At 41.0% G+C, this 25,332-nt stretch overlaps 1 protein-coding gene across 1 annotated transcript in view; it reads left to right on the top strand.

The window, feature by feature from the left end:
* Positions 1-840: 840 nt before the first annotated feature.
* FRMD4A (FERM domain containing 4A) overlaps positions 841-25,332 on the top strand; it is a 327,545-nt gene continuing 303,053 nt past the window's right edge. Inside the window, exons 1-2 of the mRNA XM_015872977.2 lie at positions 841-910; positions 1,009-1,134. Of these exons, the coding sequence (XP_015728463.1) occupies positions 1,090-1,134 (45 nt within the window). The 5' untranslated portion in view covers positions 841-910; positions 1,009-1,089. The remainder of the gene's footprint in view (positions 911-1,008; positions 1,135-25,332) is intronic.

Raw genomic sequence — 25,332 nt, 5'->3', positions numbered from 1 at the left:
CCAGGGTCTTACATTCAGAGCTAACTAGACTTAACCAGCTATGTCTCCACAATTATCCATCACTGGGCTCCTGAGTGAAGGAAGGGAAGGGAAGGGAAGGGAAGGGAAGGGAAGGGAAGGAAGGAAGGAAGGAAAGGTAAGGGAATCCGGGAAGGGAAGGGAAGGGAAGGGAAGGGAAGGGAAGGGAAGGGAAGGGAAGGGAAGGGAACTGCTCTTTCCTGGCTGCTGCTTACACGCAGTGCAGGCAGCTTGATCAGAGTGCTGGCAGACTGGGCTGTGTAATCACATTTCTAGGAAGTGTGTTAGCTCCATGGGGAGCTGAGTCCATTTGAAAAGGAGGAGGAGGAAGAGACTTCTTTTTTTTCTGGATGAGGTGAAAAGGGTCAGTGTGTAACCCAGCTCCTGCTGCAGTATGCTGACAGTAATCACTGCTGTCAAGTAAGCACCGCTGCTCCCTGGTTCGGGCTCCTCTTGCTCTGGTCTGTATTATGCATGCGACTGCTTTCACAAACGGGCAAAGCAGGGCTTTGCAAGAAGAGAGAAGCAGTTTACCCGTGTGGGAAGTGGTACGTTACGATGTTTGATGCTGTTTCTGTGCTAGCATTTCCAGGGCAGAGAAGAAGATACAAGGGCACAGCAGTTATATCCGATCTAAGCATGTATGTAGATAGAAGAAGAACAGCAATTAAAAAGCAGTTAATTGCTGCGTGCGGGGCAGGGGGAGGATGGCTGGGACCTAACTTGTCACGTAGGTGTTTGATGTGTCCTCGCCGTGGCGGCGTGCATGCGAGCTTTAAATACCCTGCAGCTCCCGTATCTCCTTCTCTGCAGCAAGCTCTGCGTTTTCATTCTCCTCTTCTCTCCGGTGTAAAATTTGGCCTAGCTTAAGCCTCTTTCCCTGACTGAGAAGGTTATTCCCTTCCCTCCCCTCCTCCCCACCCCCTCGCCCATCCTCCCCTCCTCCTGCCAACGCTCTCCGACCCCGATTTGGGGTTTCTCTCCCTGCAGCCAGTCGTGGGCTCTGTGGATGCCGTGCCGTGACGGAGGGCCGAGGGCTGAGCCGAGGATTTGCATGTAGGAGGAGAGGCGATGGCCGTGCAGCGTGCACCCGAGGCTGCTCTCAGCCTGCTGATGGTGAGTGCCTGCTGCGAGCCGGTGGGGATGGAAGGGGGGTGAGGGATGCTGAGCCGCAGGGCACAGCATCCTCAGAGTTCTGCCTGAGCCTCCACTGGGGCTTGTGCAGGTCCTGGGGAACTTTGCAAGGGGTTCATCTGGAGCTGAGGTGGAAGTGCTCATCCCATGGTATTTATAGTGCATCCTAATTGCAGGGATCTGAAGAAGTCACCTTTCTGACCGGTGTTTGCATGCTAGATTTACACTGCGCTGTAGAGGTTTCCTTTTGCTCCTGATATCACTGAAATGCAGGGGGGAGCTGGGTTTGTGCCTGCAACCAGGTGCTGGGGTGCTGTGTCACTGGGGGACCGCTGCTCTGTGCCTCTGTCGCCATTCGACTCACTGCAGCCCATGTCAGACTGCAGACCTGGCGATGACTGGCATTTATCTGAGCTATTTGCTGCAACGTGTTGAGCTACTGACCTACTTCCCCAACTTCTGCATATTAATAATAATTCAAAGAAGATTATTTAGCATAACACGTGGCTGAGTCCAGATACATCCTCTTGTTCTTCTGCAATTGAAATAAAACCCTTTTGGTGGTGTGTTAGAGAGTTGTTTAGTTTCACTGTTACGAGGTTTCTTTCCTCCTTTACTCCTGTTGCCATTTTCTATGTACTAGCATCAGGAACAATTTTAGTGTAAGATCTCTGCTGGATATTTTTTCTGCTGAAATGTCACTGTAATGTTCCTGCTGGAGAGCTGTTATAAGCAAAGAGCATGTGTGTGTGTGCACACAAATGCGTATATGTGTATTCCATATATAATTATTATGGATCTCTTTTCCGGTGGCAGTAGGAAACGATCCCCAGCACTCAAAGACATGATGAGTTTTTCAAGGGCACACTGCAGGATCTGTAGTGCTCAGGGCTGGTAACAAAGGTCAGGTAGAGAAAAGCAAATTTTATGTCCATTACTCAAAACGTTAAACATGCTATTAAACCACACCACGGTTAGTTTTGTATTTCCTAGGGACTAATGTGCTGTGTAAGCTCATTTAACTCCCTCTTGCTTACTTCTGGCCTTCCTGCCTTTTTAAGTACCCTCCATCTTTTCCTCATTCAAGGAGAAATTGTTGGGTGCCTGCCATCCCTTGCCATATAGGCTTTTAGTTTCACCGTGCTCTTAATTTCAAGTTCAACCTCTCTCTCTCCATCCCCCATATGTATTCCTGGAGCTGGCTGTCCATCAGTACTAACGTGCCCACAATATTTTTCTCCTTAAATTTAACTTTCTGTAATGAACGGCCTTGTGCCAATGGCATTTTGTGGTGCTTAGGGTGTTTCTACAGCTCCGGCCTGGATCCTTTGGATCTTTTCATCTTGGGAACAGACCTGGGCAGGATTACTGAGGTGTGCCAGCCCCGTGTGGATGCACTGGGTGAGAGGTTCCTCATGGATGGTTGGAATGGTGGTGGAAGGAATGTACTTCTGGACCTGGAGAGGACTTGTGTAACAACTTACTTTGGAATCACCTGGCACTTTAAGTTCATAATGGGTGTGAAAAAAGATCGTTTGGGACTTAAAATGCTTTATCTTTCCATCTATTTGTTTTATTTACTCCTTAGATTTTCTTGAGCTATCAGTCATTTAAGTTAACTGAAGAAACCTGGTCCTCTCCACGTGGCTTTGGTTGCATGATTGAACAGGCTTCCCTAGAATCAATAATAAATTCTTGCATAATTCATCCCATGATGAGCAGCTATAATGGTGTCTCTTCCAGAACTGCCCCTCTCTAGAGATCAAAGAATTAGATGTCTTAGGGAAGTCCAGAGAGGTAGCTGTTAATATGCTGATGGGCTTTCTCCATTGAGAGCTCTGCTTTAGCAACAAGGAATATTTCAGTACAGCATTTCCCTTGCAATACCATGCAGAACATGCATCCAACACTCTAATTTTTCTAAGACATATTTGGCAGCAGCATTTGACAGTCACATTCAGTCTGAAAATATCCCCTTCTTGATGGGTACTGAAAAGCAATTTGCAGGTTAAAAAAAGAACTAAGGTTCAGGGCCATTAATTGACTTTATACCAGAATTAGATGCACAGAAGTGTAACCTAAATTAGGAGTTTGATCATTCCGAACTCCTTTTTGGTCAATTAAGAGAGAAAGTCATCTCCAGGAGATGAGGTTTCCTTTAAATAGAAGAACCATGTATAGGACAAAGGTGTCCAGCATCAGTTAAAGCACAGGTATCCAGCATCAAAATGTCCCAGGTGGGCTGCACATGGCATTGCTGAGTCTCGGCCATGACAGTAGCTCACAGCACCTTGCCTGGTTTATGTTACCCAGCACATGGAGCTAACAGGGCCTAAAGCAGCTCCTAGACCAGCTGCTGCCAGGTGCAGACAGAAGCACACGGGAGAATCCCATTATACCAGTAGCCCTAAGTGGATAGGTCTGACTGTGGTGTGGTAACATAAACGCTGATGTACCAAAGACCTTGATTTATCTGGATTGTATCTGTTTTTATTTTGGTCTTGTTTTCTAGCTTGTTTAATACTTGGATGATTCTCTCTTTTTTCTTTATGAGCTTTTTTTCTCCTAGACCAGAGAAAATTCTCTTTAGAGGAAAGTTTTAATCTTAAACATGTATTTTCCGAACATATTCTTCTTATGCACAGACTGCAATCTGACAGTAGAACTACATTTTGTTTCTTCTGGTGTCTGAAATTTACTGCAATTAACTCTGGATTGTGCCTGGCCATGTGGGACCCCTGCCTCTAACTTGCTGCAGTGATCAGAGGGCACAGGTTGGTTCATCATGGGGGAAATTGGGCAGAGCTGTGCGCTAAGAGCCTCTGCCTGTAGCGTTATCTAATGCATAAAATGGGGCTTCCTCAGCTCCTGTGAAGCATGAAATAGCAAATACTCTGTCTTGTTAGGAACGATAACACCTGCTCTGTTAAGATCATTAATGCTGATGGGAATCAGTGCAATTCTAGTTGCATTTTATGTCTATCTTATTAGTCTGCTGTAAAATTTTAAAGCGACAGACATATTGATTGCATAAATTTTAACAGCACAGTAAGTTATGATTCCTGGTGTCTCTCGAGACAACATTACTGCTTGTCACGAAAATATCTCTTAAGGTCCTTCCCTTCAAACTGCTGTAGGTTGTAGCAATAATGCTAATTAATGAGCGTTAAGTGACAACAGAGGTTCAGATGAACAAGATATATGGCTTGGCATATACCAATTAGTCCAAAACATTCTTAAAATGGTACATAAGAGCAACACAGTTTTCTGTTTCTAGAAATTGTAGTTCAAGGCAGCTTCTCTCACCCTCTCCATCAAATTGAAGCTTTCTTGTGTTTATAACCCAGCCTTGCTCTCCCTGGTCTGTATACACGACATTTTTCCTTCGACAAATAACACCATACCATTTAGGAAACAAGTGCTCTTAGTAAAGTAATGGTGATTGCTTGTGTTTGGAGGACTGTCTTTTGTTTCAGAGCACCCTGTGACACTCTTCCACTCTCTGAAAATTATTCTTTGTGCCTGAGTTACATTAAAAGCCTATGTTAGGATATGAGTGGATCTGAGATATTCTAGATGACCCTAACGAGGCGGGAGTCAGCTAACTCTGGAGTTACAGGGGAAAAAAGGCTTCCAGCAGGGAATTCAGAGCATGAATTCAAGCTGTGTGTTCACATTGTTGCCTTATTTTATGATTCTAACCTGCAGCAGGAGGCCATGTGAAAACTGACCAATAATTACACCTTGGAGAAACACTTGCCATCCCAGTGTCATTGTCCACTGAATATCTCAGCTTAGCACTGTGCTTCTGGTTCCCCTCTCAGTAGGGATTTTCCTGGGTTGGTCTTCCATTTCTCAATCAAAGCTAAACTAAAATCTTTATAATAACATGAATCATGTTAATCTGAACATTCTCTTGAAGTACAGCACTAAATTCTTCAGGATCTCCCCTAAAAACGTTCATACATACTAACTGTATTACTACTAAATCCCGTGAAGTCCATGCCTTCATTTGTTGACTTCTAAGCTGTTGGACATCGTAGTCAATTGGCAAATTGGGAAACTGGATAAACAGGGCTAAGAAGCTCTACATATTTTAAAGACAGAACTGAGGATCACCCCTTCCTCCCCCAACCCCCCTAACCCTCATACAGACAACCCAAACCTCTGCTCTCTCCCACTCAGATCTCTGGACAGATCTGCAGCAATGCAGCTTGGCTTGGAGGATCACACTGAAACCTTTGGGATCAGCAAAGTTTCACTAGAGGGATGAGGTCATTTTTTTCCTGCCTTCCTCACCTCAGCCTTAAATTATCTTTGTGTTGACAGTATGCAAAAGCCCTTGACATTCAAACCTCCTATCTGCAGCCTCATCTTCAGACTGCACTGACCTGGGAGACAAGCTGCAGCTGGCAATGCTCCTTCCATGAAAGCAACCCCTGCTTCTTTGTCACCCTTGCATGGGGTAGGAGTTGTTGCAGCCTTTGTTTGACACTGAGGGGGGTGATGTGTCAGCTGCTTGTGCTCCAGCCACAGGGCTCGGCTGCTTGGGAATGAGCAACACCTTCCCTAAGGAACTGGCTGCACAGCTGATGTCTGGCTCTCTCCAGCTCGACATCTGAAATGAGGTCTGTGGGGAGGACTGAACAGTGAGAAGTGGTGATTATGCAGCCCTCTCTGTGCTCCTTTTGCAGATGTTTCTGCTGTGCAGGTGTGTGGGCTTCATTCTTAGCCTCACAGAAGCCCAGGCAGGAGGCAGTGGTGTGTGGTGGCACTCAGGGATGCTTGGGGTGAACCCTGCCTGCTGGATGTTCCCTGCCACCTGGGAACTCATTTGCTAATGGGCTTCATGAGCAGCAAATAGCTGAGCTGAGCTGGTTGTTCTTTTGGGGGATGGAATGAGAGTGAATTCCTACTCAGTGTAGCACAACCTGCTACCTCAGCCTGATAATTTAGCTATTTCTTAATGATAAGATACTCTGAATTGTACATGAGCAGTACTACAAGCTTCCATAAACTCAAAATAAGACTTCAAACACAGAGATTTAATTCATCTGAAAGAGATTAAACAGCATCTGGGATTACTCTTGGTTTCCCTGCGTTGGATGTTTCACTTTTCACCCACCTACAAAATCACTATCCCTTCGATTCCACTGCAGCACCTGCCATCAGTTTTCTTTATCCCTGTTCCTCTACACTTAAGTTTTCCTACATTCTTGAAGGAGAATCGGGACATAATGCTTGCAAATCTGAATTCTCCCATTCATTACTGCACTTTAAAACAAGAGTAAGAATGTTTACAGGTTTATTATCTCTCTCTCTCTCTTTTTTTTTTTTTTTCTTTTTTTCATTGCGGATATGACTGTGCCTTTTATTTCAGCTTCTCATTCTGATCGACTGACAAAATGTTCTTTTCAGAGATGCACAGCCATTGACTTTTATTATTATTTTTGTATCATAGCGCAGAGCATGGCTATTTGTGGAAGTGAATTAGTGTGCATTTCAGTAAATGTTCATTATGAGTAATTAGAGCCTTTCTACAATTGGGGAAGTGCAACATATCAATGGTTTGAATAGATCGCTAAGGATGACAACTCCTCTTGTCAATAGATGAAAGAATAGTGTCACTTATTTTCTTACAATAAAAAGTAGTAGAAAAGTTGACTGATATCACTAAAACAAAATAAAATGTTGTAATTACCACAGTTAAAATGCAATGCTATGAATAGCTACTCATACAAGGGAAGGGCTTGTAACATTGGGTGACTGCAATTATTCAGCTCTTTGCCTTCTGGTTACGAATGTCATACTTCCATAATTACCGAACTCTTAAGTTCTCAGTGTGGCATAGATCCAGCCCTCTGACAGGCTAATGTGGTTAGTCATCATGGCTCAGAGACTTACACAAATCCCACGTGGTTCCTTTCTCATTAAATCCCATGAAAATGTAAATTTTCAAGATTTGGTGCCCATAGCTGTTGTGCTCAGGTGGCTGATTAGGTGTGCTCATTGAGTCTACCAACAACTGCAACAACTGCTTCTTTTCATGTGTTTTCCTGAAAACAGAACACCCCAACTGTATGTAGGGTTGGTGAATGGGACTGGACCAGATTTAGGCTCTCTCTGTCCAATGTGCTGAATCCAAGCCTACATAGCCACTGTAATTGCTGACGGGGCATCAGTGTTCCACGCTTGCCATCAATGACAAATTTCAGGTAAATGGACATACATCCATTTTTACCCCATATCTCTTTATTCTCCCTTTAAAAAATATCAACAAGTATGGAAATTTGTAGAAAGAAGTTGAAATTAGTCATTTAACAGAATCACAGAATCATAACAGTTGGAACCTTGGTAAATCATTTAGTCCAACCCCAGTGCTAAAGCAGCTTCCCTACAGTAAGATTCAATGGATAAGGTCCAGGTGAATTCCGAACATCTCCAGAGAAGGACACTCTACGGCCTCTCTGGGCAGCCTGTTTCAGTGCTTTGCCACCATCAAACTAAAGAACTTCTTTCTCATGTTCAGATGGAACTTCCTGGAAGTTCAAATGGAAGTTCTCTTTCATCATGAGGTTTTAATGTTAGTGAGTAACAAACTAACCTGAACACATCACCTCCTTCAAGTGATGTTCATTCTCTTGTTTAGATGAATGTTTGGTTTGCCTGGAGATGAAACTCTAAAAGTCTATGACAAGAGGCTCCTCCTCCTTTCCTTTTGAGGGTCCCATCACAGTCCTACTGAGAGCCCAATTAACATATACTTGTTCATCAGCAATTCCTGTGACCAGGCAGGTATTCTGAATCTCTTGGTGGAAGCTAGTGTGTGTGTTGAAGTCATCCTCAAAATGTCCCCTAGATATAAAGAGATCCATAGAAGTGTCTGCTTATATTTCAGAGAAATAAAAACAGTAGTGAATGCCAAATTAGTAAACTTATTGAGAGGAATGGACCTACACACAAAACGTTAGCACTTTCTTACATCCTTCATAGCATTAAAACTAGTAATCCCTAGATGAAAACCATCACCAGTTAGTGTTAGTCTTGTGCTTGGCTTTAGCCCTATGAGATTCCAAAAGTTAGTGACAATATCAAAATGTCAACAAGTGATCAGGAACAATGAGATTTGAGCCCATTTGTTTTCAGGATATGATGCTCAAATAAAATGTAAGAAATGACAGCAGCCATATACCCTGATATTCTCTGTAGATCTATTTCAGGCACAGAGATTCTGAAGCATCGTACAACTTGGTAAAGCAGAATATCCCTTCTCTTTTATATCTTCACACAGAGTGCCCACTTGCTAACAATAGTTTGTTCTCTACAGAGCATTCCCCTCTGTCTTCCCTTCTCTCCACCCACTGACAGCCACCAGAGAGCTGTAGATTATCTTGGGGGAGGCTTTACTAGTACAGAAGCAGAATTCACACAGAGCTTTGCTCTACAATATTTTTCCATCTGTGGGTAGACTGTGATGATCATTGTATTGCAAGACACTCTGGTTTTCTGGTTTGGCTTCATGTAATTTGTGCGAAGTTAAAGGAGGAATGTTGTAGAACATATGTTTGGCTTAATATAGGTTTGATTTCCCTTTTATTTTTTTATTATTATTTATATATATATGTATATATATATATTTACATTAATATATTGAAGTAAAATCTGGGGCATCTCCACAGTAAATAAGATTGATATGTTTTTCATTTTTGAGTAATATGAGGCTAACTGAGCCACAGCGGTCAAAGCACATTGTGTTTCCTGGTAATTAATTGCTGGCTGTGATAGCTGACTGCATAAAACTATGCTTTGGGCTATTAACCTCAGGTCATTAGTACTCAAGGAAATGTCTAGTGAAGGTCATTATTGCTGCCGTTATATAAGCTATTGAAATAGAAAAAAAAAAGTTGGCACGAGCTCTTCAAAAACCCATTTTCCCCATTCTGTTCTCTTTGCAGAGATCGAGGAGCAAAGCCTGTTCTCAATTATTCTGTACTGAAATTGATTTTTTTGGAAGATTAGAGTTTGCCCTCATTCTTAAAAGCAGGGACCAAATAGCTGGAGTGTTGGAGAGAATGGTCATCTAGCTTTACAAAGCTAAAAGTGCTGGCATTCCCAGCGGATTAGAGCAGGTTGTGCTTTATGGCCATTCCCAAGGGACTGGATGAAGGCTGAGCAAAAGCCCTACCACTCACGTTAGTTGTCAGAGAAGGTGTGGCTTCTTATTGGATTACTGGTATTGGTGTTGTGATAACTCAGGCTCGGTTTGATTCTTGTTTAGTTCATTTGGCGATCGACCAAAATCACAAAAAACAACCCTCATTCCTGTTATCCTACTGCCCACAGAAGGGCTTCTTACTTCCATCTCAAGCAGAAACTACCAGGAATTCTGTGTACTTTGCAGCCCCTCAGACTGCTCTGTATGTCAGAGCACCCAGAGCAGGAGGCTGATATTTCTACTGACAACTAAAACTCTGAAATCGCAGTTCTGAAAATGATGAATAATGTTTCTTCCTCTGGCAGACTGGTGTGGTTAGAAATTCCTTAGTTTCTGGTTAAAGACAAAAAAACTGCTAACAAAACCAAACATGTCTTTGTTTAAAGAGACGGTAATACAAGCACTTATTTGCTACATTAAATATGGTTTTATATTGGGTGAGTCTTTCATGCAGACCCAGATCCTTGAATCAATTCACTGGCTTTCATGAGATTGTGAGGAAGCAAATCATCTCTAAGGAAACAGAACTAGAGACAGCAAAAGACACAGCAATGGTATGACAAAAACGATGGGGAAATTTTGTACTTTCCCAGAGTTTCTAGCAGTGTCCTTTCCCCTCCTTGAAATTTTGTTTTGGAGTCAGGAATTAGGCAATTCCTTATGAAGAGGCTTGTATTACCCTCTTCATCACTATAGAGACTTATTTTTTCATCATCCTCACTGAGACATACAAGCAAAGGCTTATTTGTTCAGAGTCATTTACTTCTGATGGATTTCTCCTCTCGAATTCTCTTCATCCTCTGTATTTTATATTAGATAACAGCCCCTTTGTTGTCCAGCGCCTTCCAAGAGGGAAAAAGCAAAACATACTGTTTGCATTAGTATGAACACAAATGGTTTTTGCATTATAGGGGCTCTTAATCCAATTATTTAATTTATTTTACTACTTTGGAAAAGGAGTGCTTAGGTCAGTTTAGGGAATTTCTGGATTTTGGATGCATCATCTACATTTGAATGGTTAGATAATCATCTGTGAGAAGTTTCCCTTTGATTCACCAATAGGAATTAAACCTTTGTTGTGAAGTCCAGAGGGTATCTAGTGTCTTGGAGATGGATCCTATTTGAACGTTCTGGTTTGGTCTGTCTGTTGTTAGAGGTTTATGGGAAATACCACTTCCAAGTAGAGATTTTACCCTAGCATTTCTTTATTTCTCTCCAAAAAAGGTGATTGTTCTCTCACTGTGGAACAAAAGTGTTTGTTGTGGCTAACCCTAAATGTATTTGGGGAGGAGAGGAGTGAATGAGTGTAATTAATTTGTGCAATTAAATGTATACTGAGATTTATCAGACATTTTTAAGGCTGTATGACCACACAGAGAAATGAGACTGAATAGGTGACAGCAAAATAAATATCCAAGCAACCACCATCATCACCCCCAACAACAAGTAAAAAACCCAGCCGACAAAGAAACAAAGCAGGGAAGTTTCGTGCATAATGGAAGTAAAGGAAAGCAAATCCTTTCTGAAATGTGCTCGATTGAAGGTATGATAGAGTAGGAGAGGCTTTATTGCCAAAGTCTATACACACAGAATAATAAATAGTCATATCAGAGTAAGAAAATGGTCAGTTTTAATTTTTAATAATCTTTAATTAAGTAAGCATTCACAACATTTTGGGTATCAGTGCATTAGCATAACTGCCTCTGGCTAGCCAGAGTCATTATTTCCATTCGTAGTTCAGTGTCAATTGATTTCTCCATGGTCAATAGTTGTAGTATCGAGTCTGTTTAAGTTCCATGAAACCTGAACCACTGCAAAAAACATTCCTGTCTGAAGGAGGAGGGTTTGATCTTTGTTCTCTTAGAATCAAGTGGGGAAGGGAGTGTAAATCCATATAATTCTATTTATCTCTGTGACATTTCTTCCAATTTCTAAGGATGCCATCAAAAGAATTTGGCTCATTGATCTCCGAAGTCTTAGAGAATTTCACACTCTGAGCTGAATGCTGTGACCCATGCAGTCAGTCTATTTCTTTTCACTGACAGAAGTCCTTACCTTGATCAAGATAGCAGGATTTGCTGTATGAAAGCTACGAATCTTAGAGATTATTATTGGTTTACTGGTGGAATATTTATTTTCAAATAGAAAGGAATTCTTGCTGATGAGTCACTGCATGCATTCACTACCTTGATATTTTGGGGTGCTGAGGCTACAATTTCAATGAGGCTGGGGTATGGAAAATGGTCTATAATGTTTCTGATGTACAATTAAAGTGCCATCTGCCTCTGTGATGCAGCAGATGTATAATTGATATTCACTGCTGATTTACCACTTGATTTTTTGCAGACACTGAATGCTGTAATTGTTTATACAGTATGATCCTAAATACCCATGTGAGAATTTTTGTCCTCATATGTTCCCTACCAGAAGTATAACTACATCCTGAATACTCAGAAGGTGGATTCATTAAAAGATAACTTACCATTAGCTAACCCAAAATCTTACAGTAGCCTTGTAAATAAGTTAGGAGGGAGTTTTCAAAGGGAGTGTCTTATTCCTGCATGGTTTAGTATAGAAAAGCTTGTTGGGAAAAATTAAAATGCTGATCTGAAACCTGGTTACACTGTGGTTGATGTGGAATTCTTCTAGATTAAAGAAAAAGAGTTTATTTTTTTGTCTTTGGCAGAGGTGAGAACATTCTGAGGGGGAAAAAATGATGTCAAATAAACCCAAAAGGTCAACAGAGACATCAGAGGAGCTCTTTTCTCCAGGGTGATGACCATTTAATAAAAAAAAAAACAGAGATAAAAACCACAGCAGTCAGTTCTAAACGCATGGAAAAAAAGAGATGTGTTACTTTATTTTTTGTGCTGTCATTACTTACAGGGAATGCAATTTCTCAAATTCTGATTTTAATTTTACTCCATGAGTGGCTTCTAAGATGTTCCATCTGAAAATACTCGAGGTCTAAATCTGTTCATGCTGAAAGGAAGAGAAATGTTGCCAGTAACTTCAAGGGCAGAAGGTTAGCAGCCCTGTTTTAAGCTGCTGCCCTTCTTTTTGACAGCAGTGGCTTTTACTCACGTCACTTAAACTCACTGTGGAGCAGCAGCGATTGTGCAGGGCTTTGCATTCAGCTTCAAAGGAAGGAAGAATTCATGATATGGAGTCTGAATCTGACTGCACTGCAAGTGATGTTGTATGTAATCGTTTCTCAAGCAGGAAAAAATCTCAAGTCAGTTCTCCAAATGCCCAGAGAAACCAGGGTCTATTTTCTTGCAGCTTGTACCCTTTTCACAAACCATTGTCTGTACATGGCACCCAGCATGATGTAAAAGAGTCCCCTGTGTCTTCTGAAGGCTGAACATTTGCTCTCATATTTCAGTGCATTCAGTGGTAATAACAGTCTGATTGTGCCTGAAGGACATTGTGGCTGGTCGTTATGCCATGAAATGACCTTAACTCAGGTGGTAGCGTAAGTGGATGGCCAAGTGAGGGTCTAGGGATGCTGCAGAAGGAAAAGACAGGAATGTGAGGAAGGATTTGGGGTTGGGAGGTGGTATGAAATAAGGAAATGGGGCTGTGGAGCATTGCAAATTAGTCCTTCAAGTCTCTTGCTGTCTAAAGAAACCTGTCAAGTTAATGAACAACAGAGAAGCAACCTAAAAGAAACTATAATAGTGGAAATAATAGGGCTCTTAAACATTAATGTGGGAAGGTAGCCATAACCAGTATGCTTAATATTTCCCATGTAGTTCCTTTTTAAGGTCTCCTTGGACTCCTGAATGTAAAGCAGTGACATCTGAAGGAGATAAACTTCATACTGTTGCCTGTGTGCATTTTTTATTGCCATGCAGTATCTTTCTCTAACTTCTGTAACAAGCCTTTGGATGTATCTGGTAGCATAAAAGCTCATCTTTACATGCCAAGGTTCATACTTAGTGGAAAGTGCCCTGAGGAGAGGAAGGACAAGGTGTCATGGCATGGGTAAGGAAGTGCTTGGGCTGAGCCTGGAGCATGTTGGGAAGCACACAAGAAATTAGGAGACTGCCTGATAGAGAAGGATATGCAGAAGAGACTCAGCCATGATTAAAGGGAGATGGAAGCTTGCTGGAAGCTGGAAGCCTAAAGCTGGGATGTTGGAAAGGGCAGGTCCAGTATCTCCTAGTGTTCTAACTCAGCTACCCTCTTAGGGTACTCAGAAGAGCAATACTCAGATGAGCAAATCAGCCATAGAGAAAATGGTTTGGAATATTAGTCACCAACTGCCTGAATGTTCAGTTCCTATTAGCACAAACTGTCAACAAAATGTGGGTTTTGTCGCTATAATTTGTCTGCTTAAAAAACGATACTTCAGCAATAAATTTTACATTTTATTATAATTAAAAAGTCTCAAAGTGAATTTTTGCTGGATATTTATCAGCTTCACAACTCATAAAAATGACTTGAATGTGTGGATCTGATTTCATTCCAGCAGCACAGAGGACTAATTGAGGATAGCAGTGGAGATGAGAGGGTACAGTACACTTTATGGAGTGGAATGCAGGGGAAATCTGTCCCAGTTCCACACTGCTGGTGTGTTTGCATAAAACAGGTTCTAGGGAAGACTGAGAACTCACCCAAGGAGCAGGGATATGGACTTCTGAATGCTTCCAGAACCAGGACACTCAGGGGTATGTTCAGCGGGTAAGTTTGCCTTCTGGGTCACAGAATCATAGAATCCAAGAACAAAAGAATGACTTAGGTTGGAAGGGACCTTTAAGCCCATCCACTTCCAACCCCTGCTGGTAGGTTGGTGTCTACCTACCAGATCAGGCTGCCCAGGACCTCATCCAACAAGGTTTTTCTCCTCTCCACTTGCTTCTTGTCTTTCCTTGTACCTCATTTTTATCAGTTTCAACTCTAGTTCTGCCAGTGTAAATGAGAAAACATCTTCTGTATGAAACATCTTTGAACTGCAGCATTTACAAAGGCACTACAGTGTGAGAAACCACAGCAAGGACATCCAGAGCACAACAACATCTGGAGGGGAAATCTGCTGTAATCAGAAAAAGTGTCATTGCCAGAATCAGATTGTCTGGAGGTGTCCTTCTGGTAAGCAGTAAGTGTCAGCTGCACTGTGTCCTACACAGTACAAGAGAGGTACCATTCTACTACCTCCTTGGGTCACATTGGGTTTGTCAATATTCTTATCAAAGACCCACTGTGAAGTACCTCAAAATGCAGTCCTCCTCTGAAACAAACTTTGTCTGTGGTCCTACATGTTAATATTTCATCCCACTGGGTAATTTTTCCTTCTGGAATATTCCCTCATTAATGTGAAGGACCTTGCAGGGCAACAGACTTCGCAGGACAGAAGTTGAGGCAACTGTAGCTGAAAGTTAAGCTTGCAGGGAATGTTAAATGTTAGCCTGTGGAATGATCTTTGCCATCCAAAGAACCAACCCAGTCATAGAATCATATCATAGAACTACTACAGTTGGAAAAGACCACTAAGGTCATCCAGTCCAACCATCCAACTATCACCAATATGCCCACTAGATCATATCCCTAGGAGCTACATCAACCCTTTCCGTAAGCACCTCCACGGATGGTGACTCTGCCACTTCCCTGAGCAGTCTGTTCTGATGCCTCACCACTCTTTCTGAGAAGAAATTCATCCTAATATCCAACCTGAGTGTGAGTTGTACTTACATCCCAGCTGAGATGTATGTGGCCACGTGGATGCTCCATATGTCCTTTTGCACTTTGTTCTCTTCCATGACATTTTGGGTGAATTTATTTTCCATTACTCTGCAACAAATAAAATCTAACTTTTATATGTATGCTGGGGAGCAGTAACTGCAACTGCATCTCAGCTGTGGCAGATATGGTGAGGTTATCATTCCCTATTGTACTATTTGTGCCACTGTATAAGAAAGAAGAAAAGTCATGTTTTTTGAAGATTAGCCTACATTTTTAGCACAGGATAGAACAGTATTGGCAGTGGTAGATGGATGTGCTTTTTTCCCCTTAGAAAGAAGAGTGAACCTCCTGCTAGGAATTCATTGCTCCTATCTCCCTCCCTCCATACCAGCAGTCAGCCAGGACCACCCTAAACTTATTCCCTTGCTCCCAGTCATACCTCTATATGCCACCGTGTGTTTGATTTAGTATGGTTCCCAGATTATTGTTGGAGGCAGGGGCTTTACTGTAACAGAAACTCCACAAATATTGTAAAATAATAATATATAAATAAATATTTATACTTATATATATATATTCCTTTTCATTTTTGCTTCCAAATCTTTTAGATCATTGTAAATTGGACATTTGTCTCACTTGGCTGGTAAGGATGACTGCATTCTTTATAAGTTTTCCTCTAGGGAAATTTACAGTGAGATTTAAATACAATGTGAATGGTCCTCTTTAAAGTTACATATGCTAGAGGAATGTGACTTATGAATCCTGTTAGCAGGAATGGCTGCATAAGAATATCAAACACTTACTCAAATCAAGATTTTGCTGTGATGCATCTTGCACTAAAAGGGTTGCTATAAATTTTGCACTGTGCCAAACATTTTTATGTAACTCAAGTATGTGGGCTGTGTTTGATGTTCATAAAAATTGAGTCCACTTCACTTTTGTTGCTGACTGTTAGAGGAACACATGTATGTATGTGTAGCTGAACAGAATTAAAATTCATCTGACTGCAGTGTCAACAACTAAAATCGCTGTGGCCTGCAGTAATATCAGGAGAGAATATTAAACTGCAGATAAAGCATCCACCTTGTGTTGGGAAGACCAGTGTTATTTTCATAATTTCTAGTGGCCTACACAGGTGGCAACTTTTGGGTGGAGTAAATTTAACTAAATAGCTTCTCTTCTCTGAAAATTGTCTGTATGAAATTTGCTTAGTGAAGTGAATATATGGACTATTATGGGTCAGTCTGCAGCCCCTTTCTGGCCCAGGGCTAAGCTAGGGGCTGGTTGAGGATGGCGTTCTTGTAGCCTGCCAGCTTAATGGTACCTATGGAATCATACTGGAAGAGGCAGGCAGACCACCTAGATTAGAGGACAAGTCAGCAGCTTTGAAGCAACCAATGCACCCAGAGATTGAATAGTTTCTGTCATTTTGGGGCAAGTTGCATAGCAAACAGCCCAAGTCTACAGAGTTCTTTGTCTTATCTGCTGTCCTACTGCAAGAGACAGTGACGGGTCTGAGCTGGGACAGAAGTGTGTGCAGACTTCTTTGGATGTTGTCTCAAACTGCCTCTCTAAAGATGAGGCCATTTCACAGTGAATGGGTGAGATGATCGCTGTATATCTGAAGGTGATCTTAAAACCCTCTTATGGGGGAAAACAAGGGCTATAATGTTATATTTTCATTTGTTTTTCTGAGCAGTGCCAAAGGGTTTTGTATCTTTGGGTCAACCCTTGGAATCCTGCTGAATCAGGACATAAAATTACTGCAGGTATGAGATGTGTGCAGTAATCATTCTGGGTCAGCCAGCTGTGGATTGCAATATTCGGCAGAGTTATTGCATTCGCACATGGATCGCAGCCGTGTATCTACTCTCCCTCCTACAGTCACAGGAGAGGAGGGGAGCTCAGCTCTGTGCTTCACCCACTCCATCTTACCCATCTCACTGTCCGAGTTCCCAGCTCTTTCCACCTACTGAACACATCTGTGCTGCATTATTGATTATTCTTAATAAAAAAAAAGAGTTATTTTCTCCACTTGTTGGCTTGTTCCGTATCACTCTGCTGGTTGTTGCAAGTCACTGAGGTGATGAAAATGCCCACCTTTATCATGAATTTTAGAGGTAGAAGAGGGAAAACTTGGCTAGTCAAGTCAACTAGCTTTGTTTCATTTGGTATTTGATTTTCTTTTTCATCTTTGTCCCTATGTACCTTTATGGTACAAAGAGTTTTATTTTTGTTATCTGGTAGCAATCTACCAATAATTCAGTGGTAGCTGCCTGTTTTTAATCCTCAGCTTCTAAGCCTCAAAATACTAGATCTGAATTTCAAGGACTAGATTTCAAGCATAAGCAGTGATTTCCTCTGTGCCCTTCAGCAGGCTTCTTCACCTCTTGGTATTTACATTTTTCTAAATGGGGTCAACATTTTCTTTTTAATAAGACATTTTTGCATGTCTACAGTGTGCTATTTTGGCAGTCCAACAATCCAATAGCAATAGAGGGGAGCAATTAAGCAGGTTCATGACCTATGCACAAAGATGAAAATACAGTGAATTAAAAAGCAACGTTGCTGGAGTGGTTTCAAACTCTTCCTCCTAACCAAGGGGTATTTGCACAAGCAGAGGTTCATGCTTCAATGCACAAGCCTGAGGTGCTAGATGTGACTTCTAGCTTCCTAGAAACTAAATTAGACATCATTAGGAATCTCACAGTGAATGCTACCTTGACACAAGCTGTAGCAGTGATGGGAACTTTCAAAGAAAACTTTCTGACCAAGCTGTTCCAGGCCCCCTCTGAATGACATGCAAATTATAAAGTTCAAACATTTGCATTTAGAGCTCAAAGCTGTTTCTTTGATTGCTAATGATGGTGATTCAGGAAAGAAAATCTTTCCAAAATGGAGACTATTTTCATGTACCACACCAAAAGTAAATGAAGAAATGTTTGTTGCACATAGCTTTTTATTTTGTTTGTCATGCAGTATATTGCTTTTTATTTTGTTTATCAAATTCAGCCTTGATCAAATATCTAAAAAGCCAAAAATTAGGAGGGATCAAAATGAGATTTACCAACTGATGAGTTAGTCTCTAGTTTTTTAACAGAATTAAAACACTAAACATGTTTATCTAGTCGTAAATTCCCATCCTGAATTTTACTGCACAGTTGTCACAGATCTTAGCTTTGGATTCATGCTACAGGATCAGTGCATGCACTCCTATTTTGTTTATGCCTGGAACATGTAGTTCACCTATAAACTCATGGTATGAACTACCTTTTCTGCACATCCTCACAACCAGAGCTCTCTGAAGGTGAAAGACAGGAGATAAGCCTCCTACTCTAAGAAAGAGCTCTCATGTCTCATTACATGAAAAAACAAAGTGAAATTCTTTATGTTTAATAGCATTTTCATGCAGGTTTCCATTAAACTGTTTGTTTGCCTGGTGGAAGGTTCTTGTCAATATTTAAAATAAATCATAGAATCCTTATAGTTGGAAGGGACCTTTAACAAACCCAGCTCTCTCAGCCTGTCCTCATAGGAGAGGTGTTCCATCCCATGGATCACTTTTGTGGCCCTTCTCTGGATGCACTCCAACAGCTCCATGTCTCTCCTGTACTGAGGACTCCCCATCTGGATGCAGTAATCCAAGTGAGGCCTCACCAGCACAGAGCAGAAGAACAGGATCATCTCCCTTGCCCTGCTGGCCACGCTTCTTTTGATGCAGCCCAGGAGAAGTACATAAACAAAAGTGCCTTTTTGTTCTGAGTTTAAGGAGAAACCTAATTCTCTGGAAAAATCAGACATTCAGTTCCCCATCTTGTCTACAAGCAGTTCACATATCCCTTCCTGCAATACAAGGCTAACTATTGGCATGGCAGTGCAGTTTGACCTTCTGAACAATTTAGGCAATGGAGTTTTTAATCAACAATTCCAGTATTTACTGCTCAGAAAGCGGCCAGTCTAAAATATGTCCTCTCTAGTTTACAAGGAACTTTAGTAGACTGATTCATTGGTCTGTGTATACAAAAATGGTGGCCCTGTGAATAATTAGGAAGAGAAGAAACTTCATTGAGATAAGACATGAATTTTAAAAGGCAAAGAAGAAATATCTGATTTTAAAGCCCAATAAAAAGACTGATCAGTAGATCTTGATGACTCGGCCAGGTCATATTTGCCAACCTAATTGAAGTTTACAATATCAAACAAAGGAAAGCTTTATCCCCTGAGCTGCTTGTTTAGAGTTTTTACAAACAGTATTGTATAGCTGATATGAAATAATTAAAATAATGACACTTGGGACTGTAAGTACTGATGCTATTACTTGAGAAATGCAACTGCATCACTTTTTTTTTTTTTTTTTGTACAATGCAGAATCTTACCTGTGAATTTAGAGTCATTTTGCTCTTCATAATGTTGCCTTTGTCTCTCATGACACTTTCAATCTCCTTATAACACTGTATTTTGCTATGAAGAAGCTAAAAAATGGCAACAATAAACATTAATAAATAGAAAGTGGAGCAGAAAAAGTGTAATGGCAGACAGCCAAATTACAAAAGATTGTGTACTTTGAATCTTTCACAAGGCCACTGAGAAATGCACAGTGAAATCTATTTTCTGGCTAAAATTAAACAGTAATCTGGGTGGCTGCTGCTTGAAAATGCCATCAGATTTTACTTGATTCTTGGAGGGTTTTCTTTTAAATGTGAAACAGAGACAGACAAATGGCACCAAAAATGAAAATAAGGACCGTAGATTAGAATTTTCTTCAAATGTTTAAAGTGGGATTCTCAAATATGCACTTGCAAAGGAATCTGGGTATCAATATGATCCATATTTCAGTCAGCAAGATGCTTCGTTGAGTTGTAGTAAAGTTCTTGTGTCAGACTGCAGCTTTCATATGGTAAAGTGTTAAAAGATGTAGCACATTTTGGAGCAATTGGTTTCACCTACTGAGATATGAAGGGCTTCATCCTTCTGTCCCTGAGGTTGGCTCCTCTTCAATGGGACTTGTTTGTCTCAGCTCAGATTTGTAAGGGATGAGCCTGTGGCCCTCACTCTGCACAGAAGTGTGAGTAGGCAGCATGAAGAAGGTGCATCTGAAGTGCACAGCCATCATGGGTGGATCAACCTGACTTCAGGTCTGTGCATAAAAACCACACTTCTCTAGCTTGCAATAGTCTTAATGGCGTTAAAGGAGAAAGTAATAAAAAATGGGATCAAGTGAACATCCAAATGCTAGGCAAATCCAATCAAAATCTGCTTTTTCAGAATACTGAAATCTAAAGAAATTTGAAAATTCACTTTTCTGACATCATCTTATGTCCCTTAGGCTGAGATCCATGTCCCCTAGGATACAGCTTTCAGATTCAAAAGCACAGCTAAAGTGCCTATACACAGAGAAAGAGTTTATTCTATTACCATCCATGGAGATACAGTCAGTGGAGTTGAGACATTGCTGCAACATGAGATACCTGCTTTAGGAAGAGCTAAATTCTGCCAGTGATGGTGTTGACTGATGTGCAGGGAATGAGATTCCATAACTCTGTCAAAGGCCCTGAGTTCCATTTGAGATGTCTTAAGACATTCATATATGAATTTCTGGTGGTGGTGACCCAAATGTTTCCAGAATAAAACCTTCAGACACTCACATCTCTGAATCCTAACCCAAAGCAACATTGCATCCTGGTTCTATGCAAGCATACAGGGACATAAATTAGATTAGATTTGACTAGATCAAAGACTATTTTGCTGACATCTCTTCCCATTCTACTATGTGTATAAGTGAGTGAGGGAAATTATCTGTGAGGGTAAAAGATGCAATTTTCACCTCAGGATAAAAGCAGTGAATACAGCAGTGTTTCTAAGGCTCAATCCCTGTCTCCATTATGGCAGCTGAGTGTTCATTCTCCCCTGGGGAGGATGGAAGTAGGTTGTGCCTAATGACACAACCCAGACTGTGTGAACAAGCAGAGGTGACCCTCACTGCCCTCCTCCCTGGTATTATTAAATTTTTTAGATAAGCGTGTATATTAGCTTTAAAATCAGTAACAAGAAAATCTGTGATAGGAAAATTGTAGCAACAGACACATTCTTTCAGACCTGTGCTGACGTATTTCAACTTTGCTGTACTTTTAACAACATTTTTTCTCTACAACAGTGCTACAAGCAGGACGTAACTGCAACACTGCTCCTTCAAGACCCAGAATTTGTATTATGTTGGTGTTAGCCACTAATAGGATTCCAGTACAAAGCACTTTAATCCATTGCTAAGTGAGTGGCAGCGTAGTAATACGGTTTGTGTAAAGGACACGGCTTGCACACTACTTCTGCTCTTCAAAGATTTAGTTTTATAATCTTCTGCAAAAGTCTTTGTTCAGATTTCTGGAAGTATGTTATAACTGCCCACACACACATTTAAATATTATCTCCAGCCCCACCAATATATTTGCTGCAAAACCCAGTCTATAATTAGTTATGCTTTCAGACTGTGAATCACCATATAATGGTATGTTGTTAGAGTTGGAACTATTATCTTTAATATTTCAGCAGGCTAATTGCTAATGCAGTTTTAAGGCCCAGTAGAGTTGTCACCAACTGATCATTAGTTTCATCATCACCAAGAGATACAGCTCCTACAGCTCGAGTTTGACATCTGGTCAAGTACAGTGTGTCAGCCTTGTGTTTGAGTTGGGGATAAAAAATATTCTAGCCTCATTTTTAATATTTCAAGTTTCAGTGTTCATGCAGGAATATATTCATGTTCTCTGATGCTCACGTTGGTGCTTGTGAGCTGGTGAAATCTGGGGGTTTAAAGCAGTGTGTGGCTGAGGACATGCCACTTTCCTCAACTTGATTTTATACTTGGTCTTTCAAGTTGGGTAACTTTGATCTTTTCCTAAAGTCAAACTAGTTGTTTGAGACAATTATTTGGAATTCATCTGAAAAATTAGAGTCTACTGAATACAGATCTAAGTGAGACTAGGGTTGCTTTATAATATAATTTATATCCAAGTGCAGACTCTGGTCAGTACTGCCTAATTTTGGTTACATGAGTCACACACTAAACTCCATTGGTTTGACTTCATATGCTACAGTTGGTGCTTCAGACCATTTGTTCAGATGCTCAGGCCCATAGTTTGGATGTGTGATCATAGGTGACACAGATCCTACTGCGCAAACTGCAGTGGATTCTGTTTTAACACTATCTCCAATACAAGGCAAAGACAGCTTTGTCTTGTCCCTTGTTCAGAATTCTTCGCAGAGCCACTGACTACATGGTAATGAACATGTCTTGTAATGTTCCACAGTTGTGTCATTGCATGGTCAGGTCAGGGACTGCCAGCACTGGCTTCTTTCCTGCAGGATGTCTAATGAGCTATAAAGGTTGCACTTTTCACAGATCATTTAGAAACCTTATCCCTTTGATGCTCAAATCAGGCTATTAAATCACTGAATAGCTTAAGAAAATGTTGTTGGCTTTTTAATATTAGTGGATGATATTAAGTAAATGACCTGAAGGTGTTATCCTTACAATCAATGGATCTTAGGATTCTTAATGCTATCGAGAGTCCAGCAAGACAGGCTTTGTAGGTAGAATTAATATCTTCTGAAGCAAATGCTATCAGAGGAGAAAAACAGAGTCTTTGGGGCTTATAAGCCATTCTTTAGGTCATCTGTACTGAGAGTTTAGACCTTAGTTTCAAAGTGATATATGAGCCCTTCAAAATGTCACTCATTGAAAAGATTTATAATATCTGACTTCTCCCTCCCCTCTTTAGCACTGGTGAAAAACAGAAGGTGTTCAGTGGAGCTGGAAAGACTGTCAGGCTGTCTGAGAGGCATAGGCTGTGCAGTATATTACTGGTACTTGCTTGGAAGGGGACAGTAACTCTTACCTTTTCAGCAGGTCCTGAAAGCTGCTAGACAACTTTTAGCTCCCTGTCATTTGTTTTTGTCCAGTAGTCTTAAAATAGAGTAAAGCAAATAGCTCTGGCAGAAAGAAATGTGCCCATGGTTGGATGATGGAAGATAAAACACCGCTTTAAATGTACCTTATGTTGTTAAAATAAATTCATGGCTATTTTTAGGGATTTCTGTGTGTTTGTTTGTTTTCATTTTGCAGCTTAATTGTCTTTGTTCTGCTCATATAAATCAAAATGATACGTGTAGGGAGATAAATCTAAAATAAAGTCCTTTTGATTTACTGAGAGCTGTGAAAGTTTTAGATGAACAACTTGATTTTTTTGTTTTGTTTCGTTTTTTGTTTTTTTACTTAAAGCAATTATAGATGTATTCTGTCACCTGCCCTTATCTTTCTCTGGTTTGTCTGCACATTGCAAGGCTTTGTCACACACTGCGTGGGCCTTTCTGCCAGCCATACATGCAAAGGCTGCAAGGCTAAATGCAAGCTCTGAAGCTGGGTCCTGTCTTGTTGCCAGGGAACAGCATTGAAAAAATGCCAACCCTAAACTCAAATTTAGGAGCTGTCTTTGAAATGAGTTGCTTATCCAACCTGGGTAGTAATTTCTGTGGGTTATGATTCCTCTCTTCCTATACCAGGCTCTCCAACTTCGGGTTAATGGAGTGAGAGAGGGAAACTGGTCTCCTAATCTCCAGGATTGTCTAAGAATGGGACTAACTTCCCACTGGGGACTGCTGCTTCTCTCCAGCTACAGAATGAGCCCAGATGGCTCTCTGAAAACTGTACCTAAGGTTTGGACTTCTGCGGGACCAAATGAAGTCTTTGAACTGTGTGTTAATACCCACCTGATCCAGACATAATGTCTGAGGTCTCCAGGGTTATCTCAAAAGTTCTACTCCCTATTTGTTGTTACACAATGGAATCATATAATCATAGAATTATTAATGTTGGAAGAGACCTTTAAGATCATGTAGTCAAACCACCATGCCCACTAACCATGCCCCTCAGTGCCACATCTGCCCATTCCCTGAACACCTCCAGGAATGGTGCCTCCTCCACATCCCTGGGCAGCCTGTGTCGATGCCTCATATCCAACCTGAACCTTTCCTCTCACATCTTAAGGCCATTAGCTCTCATCCTATTGCTGTTATATGGAAGAAGAAGCTGACATCTATACTATTGAAGGTATTTCATGGCCACGTGTGGTCCTTATTACCAAAGCTTGCTGACTTAACTCTCTCTGGGGATGCTTTTCTTAGAAGGAAAGCTGCAGCATTGGAGTGCTAGAGTATGGTTCACAGCAGCCATCACCCAACAGTGTCAGGAGCCAAGTGCAGCAGAATGAGTTCATTCTGAAACGAACACAGTGAAAATCTGCCTTATGGAGATCAAAATGTGGGATCTGGAACTAAACTTCTTAATAAAATCATTTGATCCCTGCAGGATAACACTGGAGCTGTAAGGGTCTGTTCTGAGTGTGTGTGTGCTTCATGGTCTAAAGGATTTCACACGTCCTTTTTCTTCATCATTGAGGGCAATTGGATATATTTCATGTGAGAAAGTGAAAAATCAGTTCTCAACTTTTGATTTCAGATCAAGCAAGTTTTCCCCATCAAGAGGGGAATTAAGAGACTTATTCCCCTATAGTCACTTCATTTCAAATTCTCTTCTATTCGATTGAAACCTGCTTCATTTCACCAAAGGGGAAATGTTTTTCTGGTCTCTTCTTATGAGCTAAATCTGAAAGATTTCTTCTGTCAATTCTTTGACAGTTTGCTGAAGCCTCTGCTTTAGCTTTGAACTCCTTCTCTGTTCTCCTTATTAATTTTTAACACTTTATAAAAGATTTGTTCTGTTTGTGAGTTGTGAGAAAGTGTCTTAATTTATAGACAGCTCACCTATATCTTGCTATACATTCAAAGTGTAATTTACTCCTTTCAAGAATTTACTCATGTTCTTAGCTAGCAGTCACCAAAATAATTACTTGGGTACCATAATGGCCAGTCCTGGTGGCATGGAGATGCTTCAAGTGCTCCTTTGGTTAGCACCTCAACGATATTTCTTGTTTAGGTGGTTGGAACCCTATTTTGATGGCAGAAATCCTCTATCAGTATCTGCTTATAAAAGGTGACATTGAGATCTAGTTGCTCTCTGTGCTAATCTGGATGGCAATTTAACACCTCAAGAGCACACCACAGGTGCAAGGCAGTGTGGATATAAAGAAAGAGACCTTCCACTTACTTTGTTTATTTCCTCCTCCTCTTCTTGCATGTTTTGGCAGTTTGTTTTTGATCCCATTTGGTGGGACAAGATTTAGTTTCGGTACATTCACATCCGCTCTGACTCTCCAGTCTACATTTTG

Source organism: Coturnix japonica, chromosome 1 (genome assembly GCF_001577835.2).
Source record: "Coturnix japonica isolate 7356 chromosome 1, Coturnix japonica 2.1, whole genome shotgun sequence".
NCBI lineage: Eukaryota > Metazoa > Chordata > Aves > Galliformes > Phasianidae > Coturnix > Coturnix japonica.
Note: the sequence above shows the minus strand (reverse complement) of the source record. Positions and strands in the feature narration are given on the sequence as shown.